At 41.8% G+C, this 27,618-nt stretch overlaps 1 protein-coding gene across 1 annotated transcript in view; it reads right to left on the bottom strand.

Annotated features, from left to right (window-relative positions):
• The window catches only part of nav2a (neuron navigator 2a), a gene marked incomplete at its 5' end in the record, with an annotated part of 97,730 nt that overhangs the window by 57,243 nt on the left and 12,869 nt on the right, over window positions 1–27,618 (bottom strand). The window contains 6 exons of the mRNA XM_080027600.1: window positions 3,729–3,862; window positions 6,434–6,490; window positions 6,781–7,024; window positions 8,069–8,141; window positions 16,290–16,342; window positions 19,118–19,235. Coding sequence (XP_079883726.1) covers window positions 3,729–3,862; window positions 6,434–6,490; window positions 6,781–7,024; window positions 8,069–8,141; window positions 16,290–16,342; window positions 19,118–19,235 — 679 coding nt within the window. The remainder of the gene's footprint in view (window positions 1–3,728; window positions 3,863–6,433; window positions 6,491–6,780; window positions 7,025–8,068; window positions 8,142–16,289; window positions 16,343–19,117; window positions 19,236–27,618) is intronic.

Below are 27,618 nucleotides of genomic sequence, written 5' to 3'. Positions count from 1 at the left end.
CTCTCTCTCTCTCCCTGTTCCCTCAGACATTGTACTCCAAAAAGTGAGAGGGACAGCCGGCCTTTGTATGGACACTGAAACTTTTTAAAGTTTCACATGAATACACTCAAACAGTGACGCTACAGCTTATCAGAAGGCTATTCATTCAGCGATGAAACCGGCCATCCAAACACACACCCACAAAAACACACACACACACACACACACACACACACACACACACACACACACAGGCAACAGAACACACACAACCACAGGTGCCCCCTGCTCTTTCTGCTCAGTGTCACTTAGTGGACACCCAGATGCTGTCACCTTGTGTTAACACAGAGCACCTATACTGTAAAGCCTGGCAGTAACAGGAATCCTTTCTAGTGTCACAGCCATTGACACAGAGCAGATCTGGCCTTACAATAGAGGCTGCAGGTGTCTCTCTGACCATCTGAACGTGCAGCAAACCATGATCTCACAACTGACAAACAACAACCGTGCATAACATAGAGCAGCATATACTGTATGTCCCAACTTGGATTTTGGAGGCAAAAAGTAAACTGTAATATCGAACAGACATGTAAGACACCTTTGAAACAAAAGGCAATTCTAAGTCAATGTCAGTTTCACAACAAAGTAGCAAGAAGTTAACTAGCTAGGTGACCAATATTCCAGAAACTATTACGAATCAAAATCTTCACAAAAAAGAAGGTAAAGAGATTGACTGAGATTGTCTTGTGCAACAATGTCGACAACAACAACAACAACACAACAAAAACCCTTTCTGCAGCATCAAAACTGCATATATTTCTGGCAGGAACAACAAACCAGTCTAAATCTTCTACCAGTCTTTCAAAGGTTAAGCGCAAAGCTCAAGTAATACATCTGAAACTGTAACATGCTGTCTTTGCTCGAGGTGATCTACAAGTGCATGCTGACAAACCTCATGCTGCAGACGTCCAGGAGGAACAGAGAAAAGAGGACAGGAAAGGAAAGGAGATGGACAGGAGAGAAGGGAAGAGTCCCAAACCATGGCCAGCCATCCAGAGAGTGCAGGAGGAATAGGGGAGTGTAGCGCATGGCTATGGTAAGGGGGGAGGGGCTTGGCAGAAAGTCAACAACAGGGGGGCAAGAAGAGAGGGGGGGGGCATTGTATTTTATTCTACTTTTCATTTCATTGTATTTACCTGATGCTAATCGTAGGGCCTACTACCCAAACACATAGAAATTAAGTGAATGCAAACTTGATGATCGGAAGTTGATCTGATTACTAGATTAGCGTTGGTCCTTTTCTGGGGGGAAACTTGCTGACTTATTGTTAAAAGAATTCAGACACTCAACAACAGAGACTTATGCAGTTTTACGGCTACATAGCGCTCATGTGGGTATTTTAACTTTTCTGTCCCAGAGCAAACCAAATACTCCCGGTGATAAGCTCAACAAACTCACTCCATGTGCTACTATTACCACTTCGACTACGACCACTACCAATGATACTACTCTCCATGTCTGTACCATAAATACATAGTCAGTTAGCTTAGCTTAGTTTAGCACATAACAAGGAATAAAACGGTTGCCTGGCAAACTACAATGAAACAAAATAGCAGGGTCAAGAATGTAAAGGCAGGGTACATTAACACCATGTAAAACAACTTTGTCGTTTTTTTGCAGGTAAATTTTTGCGCATTAATTAGTGAACCGTATGTGCTGGTTGGTAGAGAGATAGGCTACCTGTTTCACCTTGTTTCCATGTTTATGCTGAGCTCAGCTAACTGGTGGCTAGCTTTAGCTTCATATTTAGCAGAAAGACATGAATGGATAATAATAAGTGAATAAGCATATAAAAGGTCAGACCTCTGATACTACCATTTGTTTAGATTTTTCACACACACGTTTGTTAACCCACACCCTAGAACACACATCAACAAACTGCCAACAGGAAACTTTCTCATGGAGCAGCACATCAATATAAGAGCCCCACAGTGCTGCTCACAGTGTTGGTCCCAGTTAAATTGTCACTGTTTAAACACAGACAACACATGCTCTCTCTCTCTCTCTCTCTCTCTCTCTCTCTCTCACTTACGCACACACACACACACACACACACACACACACACACACACACACACACACACACACACACACACACACACACACACATACACACACACACACACACACACACACACACACACTTTCTGTCTCTCATGCCCTGCCCCTCTCTCTCTCTCTCTCTCTCTGGGCGGTCAGAATTCTCTGTCTAATGCAAGGTAATGAGTTTAGACTGTGAACCCTAACACAGTCTATATAAAGCCTTGGCCCACTGAGTTGTGACAGAAGCTATTTCAACAGTGGTCTAACTAAATATACTGCCAAACAGAATGAGTTTAACTAGGTCAGAACAGCTTGGAATAAACACGTGATAGAACATTGCTGACTGCAAATAGGACTGAACTGTTTGCTCCTACTCCTGAGGTTGTGCTTTCTGGCTCTGTTTAAATGATGCTATCTTGTGTTGAATGTAGCCATTTGACATTAACAGTACCAGTGTAGGGGGATGTATTCTAGGGTTCCAGGAGTCAAAGTCCTGTTCATTTTCTGCATAGACAATACAATGGGACTGACACTTGGATTCGGTGAGCATGAAACCATCGGCAAAACAGATGAACTATGTTAAAAATCTATGATACACTGCTCAAGTTTTCAGAATTTGTATAGACAGTATAAGAAAACATGATGTTATCCCCATGTGAAAAAAAAAATTAAAAAGTACCAACAATACAATAAAAAAGTTTATTTTTTGTGGATTATCAATTTAAGAAAAATATATTCTTCATTTTTAGAAAATAAACTCAACAAAAATACTGTCCGCATTACACAAATCATCTCCATGATAGTTTGTTCGTAGTTATTACAATCAATTATAAAAATTACATTTGAATAATGGTAAACCAATGTTTCAAAAACCTTCCAGCAAAATCGCAAACACATTGAAAAACCTTTAAACAGCTGCCAAACGGAGGTCACCATAACATCTTAAGTCATGCTCCAATAAATCACAGCGGTCACCCTCACCTTCTACACTGTGACAGTGTCTTTAAACAGTAACTGGATGGGTCCAAAGTCACAACTTGAGATTCCTCCCTAGTAACACTGTACAGAACAGTCACTGCATTCAGAGAGCACATTCACTTTAGCATCCAGCAACTTAATGTGTATTAAAGAAAGGGGACAAGAGCAATGCTCTAAATAAACTGACATGTATTTCTTCCTCCTTATGACTTGAAATAATGTTTTTAGAATGAACTGACTTGGCCTCGACACTGCCATACTTTAAAGGAAGTCAATGAAAACATTTTGATGTTATGCTCATGCATTCTAAGTTGTTCCAGTGCAGAATGTCCCTGCTGAGGCCTATGTATTACTATCTGGCACAGTTTTAATATTTTGTCTTGGTCTCATAGCAACAGAGTTAACTTGCATTTTCCACCCTGATAACAAGATGCACCCAGAGAATTCACAATTCACCTTTCATTTGTCCAAAACACAGCAACACAGCCATTTTGAAGAGCTACAACTTAACCGTCTCTTCTCTTTTCTAATCAATCTCACACTCTCTTTCACACACACTTCTGCTTCTTAGTTCTACAGATTTGTCCATGTTTTTTGACATTTGGCCATGTCATTGTTTTGATGTTAGGATGTGTGTGTCAGTTTGTGTGGTTGTGCGTGAGGCCTACCTTTGTTCAGGTGAGAGTTGACTTTGGTCTTGTCACTGAAGCCTTGGCTACGTCGGTTCCCTCCAGCAATGACCGAGCCCCTTGGAGGGATGTCACTGCCGGCAGTGGACACCCTCGCTGTCGGGCCGGGAAGTCTGATGGATAGAGAGAGAGAGAGGGAGTGTGAAAGAGGGGTGAAACAAGGATAATAAAGAAAGGAGGGGAAAAATAGCCCAAATATAGCCTTTCATCTCACACACTAAAGAAACACATTCAGGTTAGTAACACATCTAGTCTACAGGTTCAAAAACAGGAGGGTATAGCTTAATTAGGATTGAGAGTTCAGGGACCATGCAGCCACTGGAGAGTTACAGATTCATTACAGTTGTTTAATGTGAATAGGCAGAACATACTCTAAAAGTTAAGAAGCAGTTGTAGAGCATCCTGTCTTTGCATTTACCAGGACAGTACGCAACAATGCAAAGAGCAGCAAAAGGCATGTTCCTAATGTTACAGTTCAGCAAAATGTGTCATCTGCGATGCTTACATCTGCTATAGCATCATATGTTTTTAGGTACAGGGCTATTTTGCAGTTATTCATTTGAGCAGTATATCAATATTTTGAGAAAAACATTACACACTATTTTAGATCTGATTAAACTTGAAATGATATGGGTGTCCTGCCAAAAGGCGTGTTCATTTATTCCACACACAGACATCAATCTGGCTTTGTCTCCCACTTTGTGACTTTGCAGTTTTTGACCTCAGATGATGCCCAGGGAAGTTGATGTATACGCCATGACAGAAAACCTACTTGACCTACTTTGTTGACTTTCTAGGGGAAGAGTTTTCCTCGTGCCCTTGGGTTGGACTGTAATGTCGAGCCTATACCACAAATAGATGACTAAAGTAAGCACTCAGTCATCTTGCTGCCTAGATCATTGCCGACTGTCTTAATGCTTTGTACTATTTTATATTCTTTTGGTAACAGTGAATTTTCTCAAGAATACATATGTTTGTATCTGGCTCATCTTCAGCCTAATAGTCTGTTGCTTGGATTACAATATTCAAAACAAAAGCACTCAGCTATTGTTTGCTCTTATGGCAGCCCTGCTTGGCCCCGCCTCTCTATATACACCTCCAGTAATCTCATGGAGACAAATGAGCCTGCAGCAGTGTGGACATATCTGAATAGGTCTGACAAAGTGCAGGTCCCCAGGGGAGCAGTGAGCTCAGCAGCTTCAGATTACATTAGACTGGATATACTGGCCACAGATAAGCCTTGGTGACATTTATGACACCTTGATTCCATATTGTAAGTCAATCTGTTGCCTTTGGTTACGTCTATGAGCCAAACTGTAATCTAACCAGGCTGTGGCAAAAAGACGGCTAATGAAATGTTAATTCACTAGCGGCGATAGCATCACCATCATAATCATCCTGGGACTGTGAGGCGGATGCTGATAAACAGATTACAGTTCCCTCTCGCTCAGCTCTCCTATACATTAGAGTAAACTCTCATTTCCGGCATGCCATTCACTTTGACTGGCCATTATTTATCTAGCCCTTGCAAGGTAATGGGTTTCACCACATTATTTAGTCAGTAGTAGCCTGAGATAATTGGAGTGACAAAAGGCAGCCTACTGCTCTACTCCTTTGGATTGACAGTGAATAAAATATAGATATGCAAGTAATAATAAAAACCAAATACTGGCTGGTGTTTCAGAATTAATATTACTGGGACACTCTAAGACCCATATCTTCCCATTTGTCCTGTCAATTTATCCTCTCAAAAGTCAAATATAAGCTAAATTGAAAAAATGTATTGCATTTATTTGGACATTTCTATAGAAGAAAAAAGACAGGTTGTTGATTTGCTTTCCCTCCGTGTGAAAAAAGAGCAGAGCCAATATAATGACAATTTCTATAAACTTGGCACATCTTTAAAATACATTCAATGTAACATTTACTGTGACATGCTGACAGTAAAAGCCAAGTGTTGTTAGAAGAAGCTAAACTGGTCTTGTAGTTACACAGTCTGACCAGAAGATGGGGCCCATTGTATTCACTTGAAGGAGAGCTGGTATGGGGCAGGTGCAATGCAAGGAAAATCTGGGATGGGCAGCATGCAGAAAATGACCTAAATCCAATTTAAAGGTGCATCGTCACAAAATACGAGACTGCATGCTAAGAAAGGAGGCAAACGTGAACCCCAAAAAGTCCAGAGCATCACAGCAAATGCAAAATGAGGCTATTTTGAATGGCACACATTGTAATTTTATAGATGCACACTGGAGCCACATATTCTTAATTATTAATGTCACCTTCTATGGGGGATGTGCTTGTCAAGCAAGCCCACGACACACACAAGCACATACACACTTACTCAAGGGTTATCTAAAGGTCTTTCACAGTCCATTTAGCAGGCTTGCCAAATGAGGCACGCTGCCAGACAGACAGGGCAGCCCATCCAAAAAAGGAGCCTGGAGCTTTAGTTCCTATCTGCTCAACACTTCCACTCATGCATTATAGATAGTGCTTGTAGTAGAGATTGCCCTTAATCCCAGACAAAGAAACAATGTGAAAATAATTACAGTACACAAAAGACATGTTGTCCTAGATTAGGGGCAATTTCTACCTTCCCATTTCCAGGAATGGCTACAGGACATACAGTACGGTGTGGTGGAGGAAAGAGGAAGGGAACAGAAAAAGCAGGAGAAGCTGACCTAGAGGTCTTTTTTTGACCAAGGGAAAACTTGAGCAGTTTACTCTGAGAGCCATCCCTAGAGGAGAAGAAAAAGACAGAAGATAGATGGAGAGATATGGAAGAGGACAGAGATGGAAAAGGTCAGGTGAACAGTTATAAATGGCACCGAGTGTTGAGCACAAGAACGGAGATGACAATGATGATGAATTATAACAGCAGAAACAGCAAGAAAATGAAGTGGAATGAAGACAGAGAGACTAATCCATTTATCCACTTCTCAAGGTTACACATTCCTTAATATTTTTCCAGTTTCCATAGTTTTTGTTTCGCATCAACAGGCCAGCAAGCAAGCAAGCAAGCCCTCACCTGGACTGCATTTCGGCCTGTGCTGATTTCTGGGCTGAAGTGGCGGGAGTCCCATGCGGAGAGTGGCTGAGCTTTGCCGGGGCGCTGCTCTGGTGGCTGAGGGGAGGGTGGGCGCTCTGGGACTGGGCACTGGGCGGGACACAGGGTTGGGAGTTCTGCCTCTGGACCTGCTGCTGCTGCTGCTTGTAGCGGGACAGGCTGAAGAAGAGGCCGAGGATGGCTTTCAGATTACCATTACGGATCTCTGTGGGTCACAGAGAAAAATACAATGGGGTAATTATTATAGGTAGGGCTGATAAAGGTGATGTAAGGTAACAAGGTGGATGAATGAGGTACTGCTGGCATGGTATCACAGGCAGAAAAGTCTCAATGATACCAATGCTAGTTGTGCCGGTAGAGTACTCCAAACAAAATTGACTATGGCAAAAAAGTGTGTGACCAAAAACAAGTTTTACATTTTTACGTTGATGGACACAAAATCAATTTTTTGTAAATCTTCACTGCAAGCTATCCAAAAGTGTCATGTAATTTTGTTGCTGTTGCATGTTTTCAGTTTATTAAAAATACAGAAGTAAAGGGGAACTGTTGACCTATTGTTTAGAGAAACATGCAAGCCATAACCTGACTGGCTGGCTCCTTCATTCGGCATGGACAGAATTAAACATCTCCCATTAGCATTGAATACAGTGGTATTTTCTTTACTATTTATTTACTCTATATTCAATAGAAGCATGAAAACAGAACAAACACTTACTAATATATTGTCTACTGTTGGCTTCAGTTCTCAAATTCTTCTGACTGGTATAAGTTACTGAACTGAGAGAGGAAAGTCACAAGAAAACACTGTCGGCTGATTCACAGTTCTTCCCAATGATCATAATGTACAAGAAGTACTGGTACCTTTGCTATTATAATTTTTCCTAAGTTCATTCAGTGAATACAATTATGTAAATTAGTAAAGCTTTAAGCAGACATCAGTCTATGCTTTGAAGAAGGCTACATTTTAACACTATCATGAGCTTTCTGGTACATTAGTTCTATACATGGTGTAATCACCCCCCATTTAAACCTACATGTTTTAATGTGTACTGTCTGGAATTAATGTACTGTGTCCTGGAATAAGAGCTTGCCAATAGTAATGCCTCAATGAATCAAGTTACCATTTTGTTTTCCATAGCACAAAGGACATTTGTTTGGTAGCTAGGCCTGGCCTGGCCTGGTCTGGCCTGGGTTTGAGTCTACACATCTCTTGTTCCAGTGAAAGCACAAGTTCAGCAGTGCAGCTTACCTTCTGAAGACAGACCCTGGATGTTGACTCCTTTGGCTGCCAGGAAACTGAGGCAGACATCGATGTTCTCAATCTGGACAGAGAGGCAAAGAGACACAGCTGTAAGACACTGCACCCACCCAGCACATTTCCATTAGAATTTGCATATTTGTATAATGTGAGGCTGGTTGGCCTCTTGCACGCTTCTCCTGAGAGTGTAATGGCAAAACTGGAAGTGAGCATCCACAAATTTATCTAGAAAGGTTTGCCGCACAAAATTGTATATCCTTCAATATTCTTTTATTTGAGACTGTTGGGCCGGTGAAAATTGGCAGTGCTTATTTATTGAAATCCTTGAAAGTATTCAAATGCATACATCTGCTAAGACATGCAATCCCTAATCTAATAATTAAAAAATTGCCAAAACATGGAGATCCAGATCTGCATCAAAATGCACTAAACAGGCAATAAAGCTGATTGGCTGATAACGGCCATGATTTTTGCAGTATCAATCTTTTTCTGTGCAAATGTTTAAGTGACTCAGACTTATAATCACTTAAATGTTTTACTTGTTTACTATGTTATGAAATGTGTAGGAAGAGTGGATAAACACATTTCTACCAAATTGAATAAGCATTTTTAACTACTTTATGAGATCATCATGAATTAACAACACAAATGGAACCAAAACCATAACCTCTCTGGCAGGTAGAAAGTCACGTCATACAGACCAGTGTTAGAGAGCGGTATAGCTTTATACTTAATGAACTAATCTTGTGTGAAGCTCAAAAAGTATTGGCCACATTGTGACAAAGTCTAAATAGGATTCAAACCATCTATACTGGTGAAGTTGCTATGACAGCAGCCATGGCAACCTAAGCAGACTGCTGAGCTGTCACTGAACTGCGGGAGGATTTGATAGGCAGACGGGCTTTGTTTAGAGCCCATGTGATCCATTATACACAGAGGCTGCTGGCTGGCCCATGTATTCACAAAGTAAACCACATAAAACAAGTCATTAAGCCTAGTCCACGCAGATGAATGATTGATTGTGCGTTCAAAGATAGTTTACCAAGTGTTGTTCTCTATGAGCAAACAAAACCAGGTACCACTGTACATCACAGAAATATCAATATGGCACAGCCGTCTCTCATATGACACACAATGGCAGACTAAAAGGCATGGCAATTAGCTAAAGAATTGAATAGGAAATGTACATTTGAAAGCATTATACAGTATGCACAAAGGTTAAAGAGGTGCTAAATCCTGTTTATTGTGACATTTATTACGAGGGTAGATTTATAACACACTGACGCTAATGTGCCTCAGTGTACTTACACCAACCCACAACAGCATAAATAAAATCTCACAGCCTAGGGAGTACAGATATAGAGCAGTGATACTTAAAGTGGTCTCTAAACTAAAATACTTATGAACTGTGTCCTTGTAAATGGGCCGGGTGTGTGCTGCAACCGGGAGGGTCCTGTTGACTACAGATTAATGACATGATTACACTTAATATGCACAGACTAAATATAGCTTGACCTACAGCTCCCTCTGTGGTTCTCCTTCCTGTTAGGAAGCATCCGGCTGCGAGGTGAGAAGCTGAATTAAAAGCTCATTTACATCCGCCTCTAATGAAATATGTTCACGTCTACTGACTGCATACAGTAGCTAAGTCCACGAGTCGAGGGTACTACTAAATATGTGAATAAAGTAAGGCCCCTCATCTGATGATGTTGCTAAATCCACTGCGTCTACTTTTTTAGTGCTAGCCACACTAATTCTTCTAAAAGTTAAAATGCCTACTACTTTTATGTTACTTCAATCCACAAGCATGTCACAATTAGTTACATCAATTAATACATCACTTTGAGTTACACAAACCATAAATCTATCCTATATAAATCATCCTTTCACATTAACATAGTGATTCACTATCATAGTGCTGTAGTGCTTGTTTGATTACTCCTTGTTTTCCCCCTAATTTGAGCTCCATGTCTTTCTGAGTTAGTGGGTGAATAGGAAGGTGGTTGATTGAGTTGAAAACATCAGTGCTTCCTCTGCTGTCATTTCCATGACCTCTGACCCTCGGAGCAGCTGTTAGAGGGGCTGACATATGGCATGTGTCCTTCAAGGTGATGCAGCAGAAAACCTAGGAACAGCGGGAATCTAGACTATGGCCCTCTCCTAATACCACAAGCTCCCCAAAAATAAACCTGCCTAAAATACCCCCTCTAACCCCAACAACATACCAAGATACTTCCTTTAATATGCTGGGGGCCTCTACCTCGTCTGAGTGACTGAACCACTCCCCTAGTGCCCCAAATTCCCTGGTACAGCTGATGTTTAAATAGCAGCAGCCTGCAGAAAATATGCTTCATTAAGACGCCCCCACCACAAATGCCAGGCCTGTCCTGCTGAGATGCTCCCAGTCTCCGCCCCTTTGGGAGGGGGATGCGGGGTATAAATACTGAAAGCTCTTGGTATTTAAAACGTGCAGGGACCAGAGCTCAGAAAAGCCATAGGGACACTGTTCAACTGTTCAACTCCAACAATCACCCATCAGCTACAGAGCCTGGGCTCTTACCGAGTTGTCTTATTTAGGAGGAGCAATTCCTTTATCTATGATCTGTCGGCTGAAAACTTCCCTTGTATATTCTTTTGTTGTTGCGTACCACTGATCAGTTTGTGATCTACAGCCCATACCATTGGTTACAGTGTTCACAAATGGTCTTCTAGTAAACAAAAGGGTTGAAGGTGCTTGCCTGTAATTGCAACATCCCAGTTCAAATTAAAGGTACAGTGTGTAATGAAGGTGTACTTTGACACACAAAACAGTAAAAAACAAACAATCAAAAGAATACTTCATTTCTGCACAAACCACGTATCATCAAAACAAGTAACACAGAGATAAGCTCAGAGAGAAATCTGCAATAAATCCTCTCAAACAGAGAGTTACACCACGGATAGCCCCTACCTGCCTGGACCTGGGATCTGTTACTGCAGTGCGACTGCTCTGTCTGACCTCACACCTCCATCCATGACACCATCACCTCCTGCTCTGCTGCTCTGCTATGGCAGCAGCCCTCTGAACAAACTTCATCACACGGATTCTATTGTTGCGTGTGTGTGAGAAAGAGAGAGAGAAAGAGAGAGCGAGAGAGAGAGAGAGGCACAGTGGGAGGGACGGATGGAGGGTGTGTGTTTGAGCAACTGTTACGTGTCTGAAGCAGGATTTGGCTGCTAGGACTGAAACTGAGCATTTCAAATTTGACAGCTTTCACATCAAAACATTACAAGTAATGAATGCGTTGTGGAAAGACCAGTATTCTTGTCGGTATGAAAAAGCCTCTGAGACTGTATTAACAGCATCAAGGGACGCAAAGCCTCAACTTAAACAAGACGGATTGTTGTTGGTGTAGGTCTGTGAAGCTCACTGACCACGTCTGTGATATTCATCAATACATATAAAGTTGACTCGTGTACTTAAGAAACACTTAAGTGTTAAACAGTTCTTTATCAACACCAAAATTAAGCTATACTAGTTTAAGATCGGTTTAATATCACTATGATACTTTTTCGGCTAAAGAAATTGCAAAGAACTGGAAATATGGCGACATCACTACAAGACTGTGAGACGACCGGGCAGGTTGCCTTGTTTACAGTATGTGTAGCCCAGCATATTGAAAACACTTTGTTACGAGGTGAAAAGGGTAGAGAGTGCACCATAATGTTTCTAAAAATCACTCATTGTACTTATTTGTATGAAAGGTAAAAGTTGAACTAGAAGTGGAGCTGTAAAGGGTGATGGATTTTTAAATCAGAGTTAGCAGTTCACCAGCAATTTCTCTTCCAAATTTGTAAAAGCTGGACCTTTATTCAGAACCTGTCTGGTTCCATAACTGTGTGCAATTGTGGCCTGTCTGGCAGCTGACTTCATTTTAGTGATGTCTCCTAAAGTTTTCCAGGGTCTCAGCAACTATATTGGTAAGTCTGATGTTATTGTTCCTGATCGAAACAACTAACAACATTACACAAATTAGGGTGTTTGGTGTTATGTCCCCCCAACGGAGCCTTCAAGGCAGCCTACGGTTAGGGTTACGGTTAGGGTTAGGGTTATGGTAAGGAACAGGGCCTTCCCAATGGTGTTGGATCTAATCAGGGAGGAACTTCCTTCACAATAATACCAGCTTGACTGCCAAGGCTCTCTCGTAGTATATTACAGAATCTGATCCCGTAACGTGGTCGTGATACAGCGTGTTGTGTCAGTCTGTGTCTGTACTACTCTGTTGTTAAATCTGTCGGTACCTGCCCACACATGCTTCCACTCTCAGGAGGTTTTACACATTACTACTATACAAGCTCACCTGCTCAATTCTGACATCTACCTCAATAATTCTCTCTCTTCTGACAGAAAAATGTAAGCAGGGGTTTCAACACCACAGAGAAGTGCTGGTGTTCGCTGCTTATTGATATTCAATGATGCAACAGCAGGCAGCTATGACAAACTGCATGATGCAATGTCAAACACACCTACTGCACTTCAGGCAGCATAACATCTTACTGCTTCTGCAAATACTTTTGTATAGACTTGCTGATGTGTGTCTTTACAGTGTACATTTTCTGTATATATTATGCTTATTGTTATATATTTACAAGATGTATTATTATTTATGAATTGTTAGGTTTTAGTTTAGAATAGTATAGTAAAGTAAAGTTAAGTATAGTCCCCCTGCTGAAATTTGTAGAAGGTACAGTATGTTGTCTGAACCTTATGGTTTTCTTGCTTGAAAAATTGCACTTTTTTTTTCAATTTTAAGGTTTCTGTAATAATTTCCTGACTGTGTCATGACTCCTATGAATAGACCAACTGTTATTACAACAGATGAGAAGAGGGGGTAGACCAAATAACATGACGATCACCACCATGCACCATTAAATCCCGTCTAACACGAGGGCTGCTTCACGTGAAAGGCAAACTGTCTTCCGTGAGCATAAAGTCATGATGCATCTTCTGATATGATAAAGCTTTGGGGTTTGGTTTGTTTGTTTGCTCAGTAGTTTCAAATCCATCACGAGATCACCTGAGTTCTAACCAGCTGACACAGTTAGGGATTTGTCATTCTCTAACACACAAAGAAAGTATACCGCTCCCTTTGATCAAACATTGACCAGCCCGTTGAATCATTAATAAGACATATCATGGCGTCTTTCCCTGCTTACCTGCGTAGAGCTGCATGTTAAAAAATACTTGAAATAATCGGCATCAAAAAAGCCACGACCTGCCACTCTCCCGCTGGAGTAGAAAAAAGGCAAGTTGGAGAAGATAAACCAGTACAGCCAAAGAAGGTTTATGGGAAATAATTGAACAGTGTGTCAAAGAAGCAAGTTGCCATTTACAAACACAAACCCAGACTCTGTCACTCTATCTTTCTTTCCCAATACTCAGTAGTCTATGTAGTCAATAGATTATCCATAATCCATAATGTAATTTAAAGGGTCAGTTCATCCAAATTAAGAAACAACTAAACAAACGTGCAAATAGTGTAGTCCTACTAAGGATAGTCCAAAGATCATGCTGCCATCCTTTGAATTATGCTAAGCTTAAAAGAAATTAGTCAATGGCATGTAAAGTAAAAAGTAAATAAAGTGAATGAATCCACTGCCAGATTTCAGAGTGAATGAAAATGTGGATGCTGATGTGTGTGTGGGCCAGTCACAATTCTTGTCAGGCCTTGTTTATTTTCCCAGCAATTAGCAGGTGAAATGTGGTCAATTTCAGAAGCTGCTGCTTTAACACGGGATACTTGGACCTGTATGCACGTTTTGTTTGCGTGCCTCTGTGTGTGAGTGGCATCCTGTGTGGTTTTACCAGCTCAGTGTCAAATCAACACCCTCGCTCTGGGCCGAAAACCCACACACAAAACACAAACACACATGCATCCTGGCTGGGTGGTAAAGGAATGACCTGGCGATGGGGGTCCGTTTAACAACGATGTGACAGTTGTAAAAACCACTCAGCCACTCATTCTTGACGTGGATCGCCACTAGCCGGCATGCTAATTGGCTAGCGTGAGTATAAGTGTTAGAGTGAGAGTTCTACAGTTTATTCCATTGACAGAGCTTATTTCCATGTTCATTTGTTTAGAGACGGAGGTTAAGTTAAGTGGTGGTAATTGGCAGCAGCTATGGAAGGCTTCGGGGGCTTCAAAGCAATAAAATAAAGTGCAGTAAAAGTGGTCTCTCGTATAGTCCTCCAACCCAGCTGCCAACTAAACTCTCAGGACCTGCGTGTGTTTGTTTTGACAATGTGACAACACACAAAGCAGACATTTGCATAATGACTGCGGTTCCACCTGCCCTTAGCACTGCTTGACTGCTTCCGATTCTGCTTTCAAGCTGACAAACCTACGGAGATTATGCTCAATGATCCAAAAATACCCACACACACACCGCAACATCTGAGCTTATCTGTACAAGATCTAATCTGATTTTGACAGCCACTATCCAGTAAACAATATCAGATTGCTTGAACACACACAAAACAAATATTGTTCTTGTTTCCCTCCTGAGTGACACACACACACACACACACACACACACACACACACACACACACACACACACACACACACACACACACACACACACACACACACACACACACACACACACACACACACACACACACACACACACACACACACACACACACACCATTTATGATCACTCATACACAATCAGAGACATATTATATTTTTGGAACCACTTTATTTGTCTCACAGGTATCCCGCAATCTTCTTGTCTTTAAGAAAAAGCGACTGTGTTTTCGGATGACAGCGGGCTGGATGGGAGGGAGCATGCACAGAATGTTGATAATACCACAACAAAAACCACAGAGAGACGCCCAGACCACTCAGACCAAAGAGCGCAAAAATGCACAATTACAGTCGACTGGGGGGAATTATCAGTGCTAAATATGGGAAAGGCACAACTGATACTGAGTGGGATAGGGGATACCAATGGAGGCAAACTGCTTTCAAGTGAGTAAATGTATTTCTGTGGTAAAATGCAAAAAAAAATGAAAAAAAATAACCAGGAATAAAACTATATATTAATGATTCCAACATCCAAACAATTAGAACAAGATAACACATAGTGTGTTCATGTGAAATACACACACTCATAGCTGGATAGTTTAACCCAGTGACAGTTGATAAAGAGATAACCAAGCTAAGCTGAACTTGCTTTTGGTACAAGGCCCCTGCTGTATATTTTAGTTTTTTGATAAACTGAAAATAGATCCTAACTGATATACTTGGCAGACAACATGGCAGAGACTAGAATCAAAACACCAAAACAGGTATTATAAAATATCAAAAAAGGAGACAAAATCATTAAGAACCACATGGTGTCCTCATAAGTATAGTATTATGGGCCCATTTGGGTATGTTTGTTTGCCATTAGGAAGGGTTGGGAGATCAGCTGTGTATTTACCTCCTCCTCTGTTGTTAACTATGGCCATGTAGTGGCGTCTGTCTCTCTCTCTTGTGCTTTGACAGGCTTCAGTAGTCTGGCAGGTGGCCAAAAATAGTCTCCTCAGCTGGCACATTGGCCCAATTTATGACCCTTCACATTCAGCGGAGGGCAGCCTTGCCCAGGGCTCTGTCGGCTCATTTCCCGCAGAGAACACAAAACTGTTAAAACACTAAAATCCCACCAGTAGCGACACAAAGGAAATCCCACTTACATATATCTGCTAAATATCACTGCAGACAAACTCACATCATAACCGGCTGTGAACATTGTCATTGTCATCAGGGCTGATGTTTGCTGCTTGCTGCCTGTAGATGAGAGGAATGCCGTCTCTGTGTCTCCTTTGCAATTGTAATATGATGCGGCAAAAACTGCCCCCCAAAAAACCAAAGCCTGGGATGCTCTCAACTGAGCGCCCAACTGCCAAAAGCCCGGGCCAGATGTTTTACGGACGGCAGCCCGCAAGACCACAAAAGTAAAAATAAATGTACTGACTATTCACCAGTGACTTTTACACCACAGCTCCCAGCGAGGGCCACAAGAGTTGGTAAGATGGGACATCAAAGAAGTGTGTAACTTCACACAAACATACACACACACACACACACACACACACACACACACACACACACACACACACACACACACAGAAAGAGCTGAATCAAACAATGTTTTACCAAAATACACTCATAAGGTCACTTACCATCTGAGTACGGCTCTTGGGACAGCCATTGATGTCGTCGATCTTCTCATTGGCTGAGGAGCGGCAGAAAGAGGAGGAAGAGACAGAGAAATAAAAAAGAGAGAATGAAAACTCTTTTCAGGCTTGTTTGGATAATGTAATCCTCTCTTGTCCAATGGATGTCCCTGGGTGTGTGTGTCCACAAACGATTGCTGGCTGAGTGAGGAGAGCAGAGGTGTTCACGCCGGTGACTGAGACCCCCCTCCTCTACCCTCCCACTGAGACGTGAAACACTATCTGGTCACAGCAAATGGAACGGGACCGCTGGGGGCTCGACTGAGTTGTGTTGTGCTGCTTCTTTTCAAAGGGCGCGTGTGTGTGTGTGTATGGTGTCGAGGATTCCTCCCGTCTATTAGAGGACCAGCCCACAGCAGCTGAGACACAGCCATCAGCTCACAGCTGACAATTGTGCAAACAGATCGGTCCGGTGGGGCCCACAGTGCAGCTCCATCTCAGGACCTACACTGCCAGAAAATACTCTGCCTCCTTATACACAAACATATACCTAACTGCAGACACTCACTAACAGGCTTTACAACAGTAATTCCCAAACTATTTGGGTTGTGACAACGGGATGGAAGGATATAAGATTTTGAAATTAATTGCAAAAAATTATGACTCACAATATGTCCACAGTGGTAAATTTCAATTTTCATGATAATTGTGAATATCCTCACATGATTGAGTTGAAAAAGCTGTGTAGCTCCCTAATATACAGTCCTGTATTGATTTACTGATGTATTGCCTTAAGGGTGTGTGTCCGCCTTGAACACACACTGCACACTGTTGTGACAGCCACAAGAGACAGATACCCTGCGATTTTAACCCATACATAACTCTAAACAAAATGCTTGTTCCCAAAATAGTAATAATAAAAAAATAAACATGAACCAAGCCTATGTTGCCAGGTTGACTAGTGCAGACTAGTGAGCAACAACTTAAAAACAAGCTGTCATATTATATAGAGGATTCTTTGAGAAGAGAGAAGTCTCTCAAGACTGTGAGATGAGGACAAAGCAACATATCTTAAAAGGTCACCACAGATCTGGAGGAGATTTGCTGGAGACAGACTATCCTCAGCATTGCCTCAAAACCAAGTGCATAAGAACTTAACTGATGAGGAATTTGAGGTTTCCCTTTTCCAAAATCCTGACCTTGAGTGTGAGTTGGTCAAATAAAACTAAACGGGTGCCACATCCGGTCCAGCTATGGCTGATCTGATTTCACCAGCAATTGTGCAGTGTGAGGTTTCCCCAGGAGGCATGCAGCCGGCGGAAAGGCGAGGCAGGACAGGTGAATGGATGGCTCTGGTTTGTGTTGTTATGATATGAGAGCAGAGCAGCAGTGGTGGTCAGCTGCTGGAGCCAATGCACTGCATGTAGGCTCCATGCTGTGAGAATACAAAGTAGCACTGGATGATGGGGGAGGATGTTGTGTCCCTTTTGAATCACAGGGACATTTTTAGGAACACAGCTACATATTCAGGAATACAGAAACCTTTTGAGGGAACTATTGAATGTAACCTGCATTCTGACGATTTTTTAAAAAAATGCAGTTATATTTCATTAGCACCAGAAGAGTAATCTTTTCATTGTCCATTAATAATCAGCTTCAGTGATGCAGACATAAGGTCAGTGACTGGGCAAACACAAGGCAGACACATTTCTAGGGGAATAGAATTCCATAGAAACAATAACCAGAAAACAATCGGCAGACCATTATTGGAACTAATCTCCCTCTTGAAGCAACTACACTCAGAATAACCTTAGCAACCAACATTATGGCAGGAAAACTGAAGTTGTGTTATGCCATGTACCTTATGATGCCAGCAAGCATGATGTAACTCTCAAAAAAAGAATATCACATGCAACAACAGCTACAGTATGAGAACAGTGAGACTCTCTCTCTCTGCACAGAGGAAAGGAAGTGTAAATCTGGGTCAGTGACGTGAGGGCAAGAGCTGGGAGCGCATACAGAGAGAGAGAGAGACAGAGAGAGAGTCAGTGACATGCTGAGTCACCGGTCAGCTGGTGTCGGCCCGCTTCAGCCTCAAGGCTGCCGGCAGATGAAATGACAGGCTGAGGACGGCCAGACGACATGACAGGACTGATGATGATGATACAGAGGAGTGTGTGAGCGAGGGGTCAAAGACACACAAGAGCAGCCAACATTCACAGCCAGCAGTAAGGTGGAATATCTTAGCTCGGTTGGCTGTCATCCTGCTGCAACATTTAACTTTTTGAATAATAAGAATCTTTTTCTAATCCTTCTAGGGTCATAAGACACTTTGTTTAAACAAGTTAGTCCACTTTAAAATGCATAGAAGTTGATTTAGCACATTTTAACCCCTAACAGTTTATGGGCTTTTGTGATATTTACGTTATGTTGTGTACATATATTGTATTATATTTGGCTGTCATGTACTTAAGGAAATACTGTATTTCTGCATGTTGATAACTTTCACAAAGAATGACATAGAATTTATACCTATGTCAGTAACTTACTCCTGTACAGTTTTCCTTTTCAACTTTTTGGAGCAAACAACTATTCAACTATCTCAGGTTCACTCAAAAGCCTCAGAACAAACCTGAAAAAGATGGATTTTTGGACATACTTACATCCAATAATATATTTGAATTGTTGTTTTTGCCACAATTATTTTGGTTAAGGTCTGCCATGTCTTTGAAAGTCACTCATGAAGTGTTTCACAACTCTCCTGCAACCGTAGGATCTAAAGCGGCCTTATTTCTTTCACAGATTTAAAACAATCAAATGTGTGTTTTTCTTACCTACGACCTGTATGATTTCAGCCAGCAGCACTCCGTCCGTGACGTCTGTTTGCAGGTCCTTGATCAGACGCTTGTGTCCTGACTTGGCAAGGTAGTGGTTGGCCCAGTCCGTGTAGATCTGCGGTCAGACACAAACAAAACCGCGTGTGTTCAGTTTTAAGCCAACAAAAAAAAAATCAAATCCGGTCCAAAATAGGGGCAATCCCCCTCCCCGTCAGGTCGTCCTAGTGTTTCAAACTCCATAAACACTTGAAAACTACAAAAGGTATAAATGGTTGGAGCAAATTTACGACTCTAATAAAATAACAACATGGTTGAATGGGAGTAGAGTAGCCCTCTTTCTTTTGTTGGGGCTCCGATCTGGCATATATCCGCGTGGTATTCAAATTGGGGCCATTGTGCTCAGCCAGGGCATTCATCTCGGAGCGCACGGCGGCTGTTTTCAATGGGCCATGCTGACATCACTCTCTGGGGACAGAAAAGACCCTTCACTGCCTGGGGGGAGGAGAGGAGTGGGGCAGAGCAAGCATCTGAATAATTTGAATAGCTGGCTTCATAATTAGTCGCCAAACTCTCTCTCTCTCTCTCTTACTCTCTGTCTGTCTCTCTCTCTCTCTCTCTCTCTCTCTCTCATTCAAAATAAGGGAGTTTCTATTTCTGGTGAGATGAAATAAATAAAAAGTTGCACAAAGGTTGAAAAGAAGTTGCATTGAACATTATTCCTAATACAGGAAGTTATTTTTAAGAATTGGAAACATCATAAATCTATCTTGATTTGCATAATTGTTAGGTTTGTCTGTTATCCGCAGAGACTGTTTAACAAATGAAACTTCAGAGCAGATTTTCCCCACAGGGATCTGCGGGAACATGTGAGACAGCTCCTGCTGCTAAATCTAAATAAAGACACCTCTTCCTCAACGTCTCAATCAAGCCAGAAAATGCCGGTGTGGGCAAAAAAAGATTTCAGAGGAGAGACAATCAGTAAAAGTAACCATCGTCTTTCTATAGTAATCTGATTTGGTCAGTTTCATTTAAGTGAGAAATGTGATTTTTCTCCAGATAGAATTAACCACATGTGTCTCCAGGTTTAAAGCAAAAAATATCACAGGGATGGTAGAGTAAATACGGGCAAAAACACACTCATTGCTCATAATGATGTAGGCAAAGTAAACTCAAAATACACTTTATTAGTCTGAATGTTTCTTACCACAGCTGAACATTACTTGAGAAACGTTTGCTATAAGTGAAAATAAACATCTGCTCATTAACAATAATGTTAAAAAGAGCCATCAATCTTAAATAAGGTCCAGGGTAGGGGATATATCCAACGACTAACCTTCTGCATGTACACACAGTTACCAGACTGCCACTTCACTTTCTATAAAAGTGTTGTCCAATTCCCTGTGTAACCTTACCTCTTTCAGTAACCTGGTTTCGTATGTGCAATTGTGCATGTAAACTCTCTAAAGAGCCTTTCTCTCATTAGAGTGAAATTCAAGTGTGTGTGTTAGTAACGAATGAGTGCACACGGCATTGTTAAGGTCAAACCTAAGCACATTCATGGACGCACAACATGCACGCTGAGGTGTGTGACACGCTTGTGACCCTTGTTTCTTTCTGTTTGCACTGTAAACAGACCTGGTGCTTTTCTGCCACGCTACTCATCGGATGAATCACTGCTCCTGTGAAGGCTTACAACAGGTGTGGGCACTTCAAAGGAGCACACAAACACGCAAAAGTACTGAACACACACACACACACACACAAACACACACACACACACACACACACACACACACACACACACACACACACACACACTTAGGCTCACCTTCACACACAAGCCCAAAGGAAAGTACAATATCACGTATTAAACTCAAAGAGCCTCAGAGCGACATGTAAATCCCACAGGATGCATACCCTAACACAAATGCAGTTGTAAAAAAGACAATTGAGTGACACATGGAGCTAAAAAGGCCTTCAAGTAGCTGGATTAGGCTCTATCCTTTCAATTCACACTCAGCTGGTCGAGGAGAAAAGGAAGTGCAGTGTTAAGGAGCTTTTGTGTGTGCGTGTAAGCTTTCTTTGAAGTAGTTTCGGGGCAGGTAAATTGAGGGGTTGGGGGTGTTATTAAAATGGAGGTGAAATGGGTAGCTGTCAGTCACAGAGTGGGAAACCACAGGGGGGGTCAAACAGCCTGAGGGCAAGCAGGGGGAGTATAGGGAGATTATTAGAGGAACGAAAAGGGGAAGTGGGCAAGTCAAAACAGGCTTAAGTAAAGTTCTAAAAAATGCATTTTGTGTCTCTGATGTCTTCTTGTCTTCTGTCTGCCAAAACTTTGAATGTAAGATCTCAGGTATTCTAAGTTCAATTTTGAAGAGGTTGTGATGTCATCTAGAGTGACATTGTAGTAGCCACAGGATCAAATATGTGATGTAATGTTAACATATCTAACTTCTTAAGAGTACACAAATTATTGTTTAAAATATCAAGAATAACAAATATATCATAATTTACTCAGCAGCTCTACCAAGCTTTTTAGTGTCTTTTAACTCATTGTTTTATTGTTTCATTGTTTTGTTTACAACAAATTGACTTCTCGCACCTAAGCAGTTTAGCTAGATACTTTTCTCAGGAGTCGGTTGACCCCAATAAGAGGAGATTAAATATTGTACTTACATTCGTCAGCTTAAAAGAACCACACCTCCATATGAGTACAAGTGTTGGGTCTGTGTTAGCTGGACGTGTAAATAAACTAAATGCTAGCCATAATAAGGCTTGTTGTGTCTGTCGGGGAGTTCTTCTGCCCCCTAGTTGTCTCCAAACAATTTGACGAAGCTTTGACTAACCAGAGCTATATTCTTACGAACTACTGGACCAACATTTAAAGTTAAAGTTAAACAAAGTTAACTTGCATGTCATATTTTATAACACTGGCAAAATCCATGATTATAAGCGATTACTTTTATTTTTATTACTACACGATTGACTTGGTCCCATCCCACTGGAGTCAAAAAACTATTTAAAAACTGAAACCTAAAAAAAAACATGACCAATGCATTAATCTTCTGGATCATGTGTGTTTAAGCACACACTTATTGTAGCTGCTGTGATCTGAAAATATCCTGAAAGGTCACGGAAAGAGCGAGGAGAGGTGGGGGTTGATGAGAAGCAGGCATCTAATCTGAGAGGCATTTCAATAAGCTGCTTGGTTAGAGAGGAGTATTGACTCCATATTGACTCAATCTATTTCACGCAGGAATGAGGTGTCACTGACTCCATCCCTGTCTCTACATCAGACGAAACCACTCTGCATGGTGAAAGGAAAATGTAATCAAAGCTGTAAACAACGGATGCATTGATGTCATCATTCATTTAAGTGCGACATACAGGTTACTGGAAAATTGGCTATTGAAAATGATCACTTTGTGTATGAAGCAAAACTATATCAAAACTTGTCAAGTATCAAAAAGTGGGCTATAAATGGCAGATTCTTATTCTTTCGATACTATCTGCTCAGATGTTTCCTGATCTAGATCAGGAATTTTTGCTAAATTTGTGTGTGCAATACTGAGGCACAAGTCTTGTTTGGCTGCTTGTGCAGAGATGACTTAAAGGGCACATATTTTAGTGATGACCAATGGGCTACACCTCCTGTCTGTTACCCCTGTCTGTTTCCCTGCACTTGGCTCAATGCATACTGGGATCATTTGCAGCCACCAATGACTGGAGTGGTGCTTAACAGGATACAAAAATAAATAGTGATCAATGAAAAATCCTCACTCCTGAAAAATGACTGATAATGTCCCTGCTCATACCATTGCACAGTGCACCACGGCATAGAAATACAATCTTAAGCACTAGTACCCACCCCGCTTACATCCATATGTCAACACTGAGCGATCCATGAGTCTGATGTGAAATGTTCAACGGAAAACAATTTCAAGAGGGAAAATCCCTAAATTCCTAGAAACTTACAGTAATGGCGACCCTTCACCTCTTCAGAATGGAGGGTCTTTTTAAGGATGTGTAAATTGGTGCCAGCGTCATGGACATTCCCGACACCAGAGAAAGCAACATGACACGGACGTATTCACGCGCTGTCAGGGCTTAATCACAAATCATATGTGACTATCAAGTCTGACTTACTGGATTTGTCACCATCAACAACAAATTCTGGGCACACTTTCTGTAACACACTTTCTATTGTTTTTGCTCTGAGCTTCAGCACATTAGATTAGAGATAAAACAATAACTCTGAAATGACTGTGCCAACTTTCAGATTACATTTTTTGTATAGTGGGATAAGGCTTAAGATTGTGATATTTCATCTGAACTCGGATCATAGACCAGTAAACAACATGCTGTCTATTCACAAGAACACATTGCATGAAAGCCTGGACCGAAGCCGTGCATGTTCACTTAATAACGTCCAATTTAAGCTTTCAAAAATGACAGAGTCAGTTCTTCAAAGCCTATGACGTGCAGCCACGAGTCACTCATTCAGACAGCTGTGCTTTTTGTTCTCACACAAACACACCAATCTGCCCCACATCTATCACCCCTGCTGCCTAGGCTTGCTGAGTCACCAGGCTGTTGTGCCATGCCTACAGAAGGTCATGACGCAGACCGGCCTTCCCCGCAGCGCTGGGTCGGCACGGGTAAGGGCAGCCAGGGCATCACACTGGGAGAGTACCCTTGACTCGAAGGGGAAGATGAAAAGTGAGTTAGCTATTTTGGCCGGATGGCTCAGCTGCAGGTGCAGAGATGGAAGTTTAGCAGATGTCGCAACTCACAACTTATCATGATAGAGGCTGAGAATACAGTAGGAGGAACTAGGCAAAAGATATATTTTCAGAGACCATATTGCAACTCTATGGTTAGCCAGATGCTTAAGCTACAGAAATGCCTGCAAGGAGTTAATTCCTGAGTCCTGAAACTCATTTACACCTTCACTGGAACTTATAAAAGTGTTTCCCTTCAAATGAATCTGTTTGGTCTGCAATATCACAGAGCAACTCCACGAGACCCCAGAGGAACCTGTTGGCTCAACCTGTTGACAACTTAAACTTCTCATTTAACTGAATTGATGAAAACTACAACAAGAGGAGCCAATCATTTTTTCACGTCATAAAAGCAATTACATATGTTTAGCTTAATGATGATGATGTGGTTCTTTTTGTATTCATCCATTTAGTTTTGAAACGTTTTAACCTTTTGAGAACTATTTATTCTTTCCTTTGAAGTTCAAGCCTGAAAATCACAAACGAGCAGCTACATGTTTCACATTTTCACATGACACAAGCAACACACAACACCTCAGGTCTGTGCATCAAAGCACAGGTCTGACATAGGTTGACGGCACAGGATTTCCCAGAAGCAATTATGTTGATAACTTCAGGACTATTAGCCTTATTACTCTCAGGGTTCAGTAAGCAACCTAAAACGCTGCACTTAACACGCCATTATAAACTAATCTACCGACATGAGCAAGAACTTTAAAGAGAATACAGCGGGACCCAGAGCTGCTATAAACTGCTATCTCTCACGAGAAGCTTTCATAGGGAGCCAGGACTTAAACAGCTCTTGTTATAATTCAGGTAATGGAACTGAAGCGAGTGCTTAGTCTACATAAGACATGCTCTGATAACAGTGCTTTCTTCTACCTTTCAAAGGATATACCTTTGAACATCAAGCGCAGAGACAGCTATGATGAAGGTCTCTTCCGCTGACCATGCTTAGGACTTCCAGGTGTTTATGAGGTAGAACCAAATCCCAACAGTAAGCCTTTATTCATTTTGATCAGCTGACTGTCCGTTACCTAATACCTACCTCTGTCAGGAGTTTTTTTTCTAGAATAATTCCCTGCTGCTTCTAAAGACCTGGCTCAACCCCATGACGTTTCTATTTCAAGCTGACCCTCCCTCTTAAATCTCTTGCTCTCATAACTCCCAAGTCTCCTCGGATAATATATGTGGTACATGCGAGCGCTTTTTATCTTCACTGTAAATGGTTTCCGCTGTGTTAATGTCAGTTCACTTCAAGGATGGATTCAAAATGACCAAATCACTGCTTAGTCAACCAGAGAATACCTTGGTCAAAAATGTATTCATGACACCCTTATGGCTAATGAACTCTGTAATCCTCACCGCATTAACACCTCCCTTTCCTCTGTGGTTTCTTACCATTTTGTAGTTTTTGCAGGAGAAGCGGCTGTAGCTTCTTGCTGGCACCCTGAGGCTGCAATAATCCGCCATGTGGGGCCCTTCAACTTGAAAAAGCCAACTAACAGCTAACAGGGTAAAGCAAACAACTAGTGCTCCATAAACTTCCAGAATCCCAAGAGACGAGTGCGCTCTGTCATAAAGGCGAGGTGGAGCGGGTAAATATAGCCAGGCTGTTTGATAACTCTCCTGTCCTCCTGTCCCCCACAACAACTTAGTGAGAGCTCCGTGTCTGTCTGGCTTGTTGTCTGTTTGAACAGGTCATACTTTACTGCTTTTATATATACTCCCTCCTCCCCCTCCTCTTCATAGCGAAGAAACTTCATAGTGAAGACTGACACTGTTTCAACCCCTCTTTCCCTCTCTCTGGGTGTCATTCAGTCTGTCTGAGTCACAAACCCTGACTCAGTTCTGTCTCCTGCAAGAGGGATAATATCATGCTTTGGGCATTCTATGCTTTAGCAAATTTGATGAAATATCACGTGCATATCTTGATAATCGGAATGAAGAATGTAAAGCAATGTTTATTTTTTCTAACACATGTTACCCCATGTGCCAGATATTTGTCATCACCATAGGGTTCAATTTTCTGGCAATATTTTCTGTTAAGACCATCTGCAGTTCCCCAGATGTAGGAATGATATGAAAAGGTGTAGTTGATTGCTGTCTTTGTTTTGTGGAGATTCACAAAAATATCTAAACTCTGAAATTAAACGATCTGTCAGATTCTTATGGCCTTGTTGAGAGGCCAAGTATAGTATGTTTTACATTGGATCCACGGTAGCCTCACAGCAGGGATAACCACTCTTACTAGTGAAATAGTCTACCTTCTAGATAACACCACAAACTTAAACTCGCTCGACCAGGCCGTATCTTTTGCCCATGGTGGTTCCCTATAACTCACAGTCGTCGTCCCCCTTGGTTTCGGAACAAATGGTGGACATGGATGACTCTTTCGCAATTTCACTGAACTCCTAACGTTGACTGAGGGAACACTTTAGTGTCTTCTTCCACTGACACACCTGGTGCTGTACATTAGAGAAGGTGCCCACACACAAAGACAAACATGAAAGATAAGTTCACATGGGAGGTCTCAGATCTCCCTCCCAGGGTTGCACAAATGTTGTGAAATAAGCTATTGTCCGTCACGTTTGTGAATTGGTGCTAACACATAAAACAGGAAAACAGATGTGAAAACCATATAAAGAAGCTAGTTTTAAAATGGGTTGTATGAATTAATTATGGCGTGAGGTTTGCCAATTTATAATGCACCACCACCAGGACAAAGCCTTGTGGTCGACTTTGTGGTAACGGTTGAAGCTTTTTAAAGGACTTCTTGACCTTAATGAATTATATAACAAACCATAAAAACCCCTTTCACTACCAATGTTGTAGTTCGAAAGGTAGAGGTTGGCCTTTAGAACAACTTACTGATTAAGTGCTATACACAATCGAATTACAGAACACATATTCTTGTCTTCAAGCACTCCTGGCCATGCTGACTCTAATCGAGAGGGACTCAGCAGCTCTCTGTGCTGCTGCAGTCTGAGGGTGACATGTGGCGACACATCCCCTCTGACCCAGTCTGGGCCGGCAAGCAGATGGTTGGTGGGAGAATGATGGATGAACTTATGGATCCATTCACTCAATAACCTAACAGAAGGGCCTAGGAGGGGGAATGAGTTGTGTAAATGTGCAGGTGATAGTTTCATCAGTGTGTTTCTTTCTGTCTCAAGCTAAACAGGTATGAGTAAACCAAGAGACTAGCTGAGAGTGCAGGAACACCCCTCAGCTTAAATAAGTCAACACTGGACGAAGGGAAACATCGTCTGCACATCTTTCAGGGAACACTTGTTCCACAGAGACAGATGGCCTCTGGGAAATCTGTGTCCCCGGTCCGTATGACATGACACCAGATGACTGCAGTCTGCACTGCCAGCTGCTGTGATACTGTATGAAGCATCACCAGTGCTTGAGAACAAGCTGGACTGAGGCATCTTCGTGGCTCAGTTGGTTGAGGTGGACTGGAGGTGATTATCCCGCCACTCCTGCCAACATGTTTCCATTCAGTTTGGTCAAACAGCCTTTCCATAGTAGTTTATTTGCTTGATGTAAGTCAAACTATACCAGATTTAGTTACAGGAACTTGTCCCACAAGTAAGCAGAGATCAGTGGAAACACAAGCAGAACCTTTGACGATGTCTACACCTTATACTTTGTCACGTTCCTGTAGTGGAATGTGAAATTAGATGTCAGTGTCTGTGCTGGTCTCAGGGG

The sequence above is a fragment of the Ammodytes marinus genome (assembly GCF_949987685.1).
Source record: "Ammodytes marinus genome assembly, chromosome: 1".
Lineage (NCBI taxonomy): Eukaryota > Metazoa > Chordata > Actinopteri > Uranoscopiformes > Ammodytidae > Ammodytes > Ammodytes marinus.
This window is presented reverse-complemented; position numbering and strand designations above follow the sequence as displayed.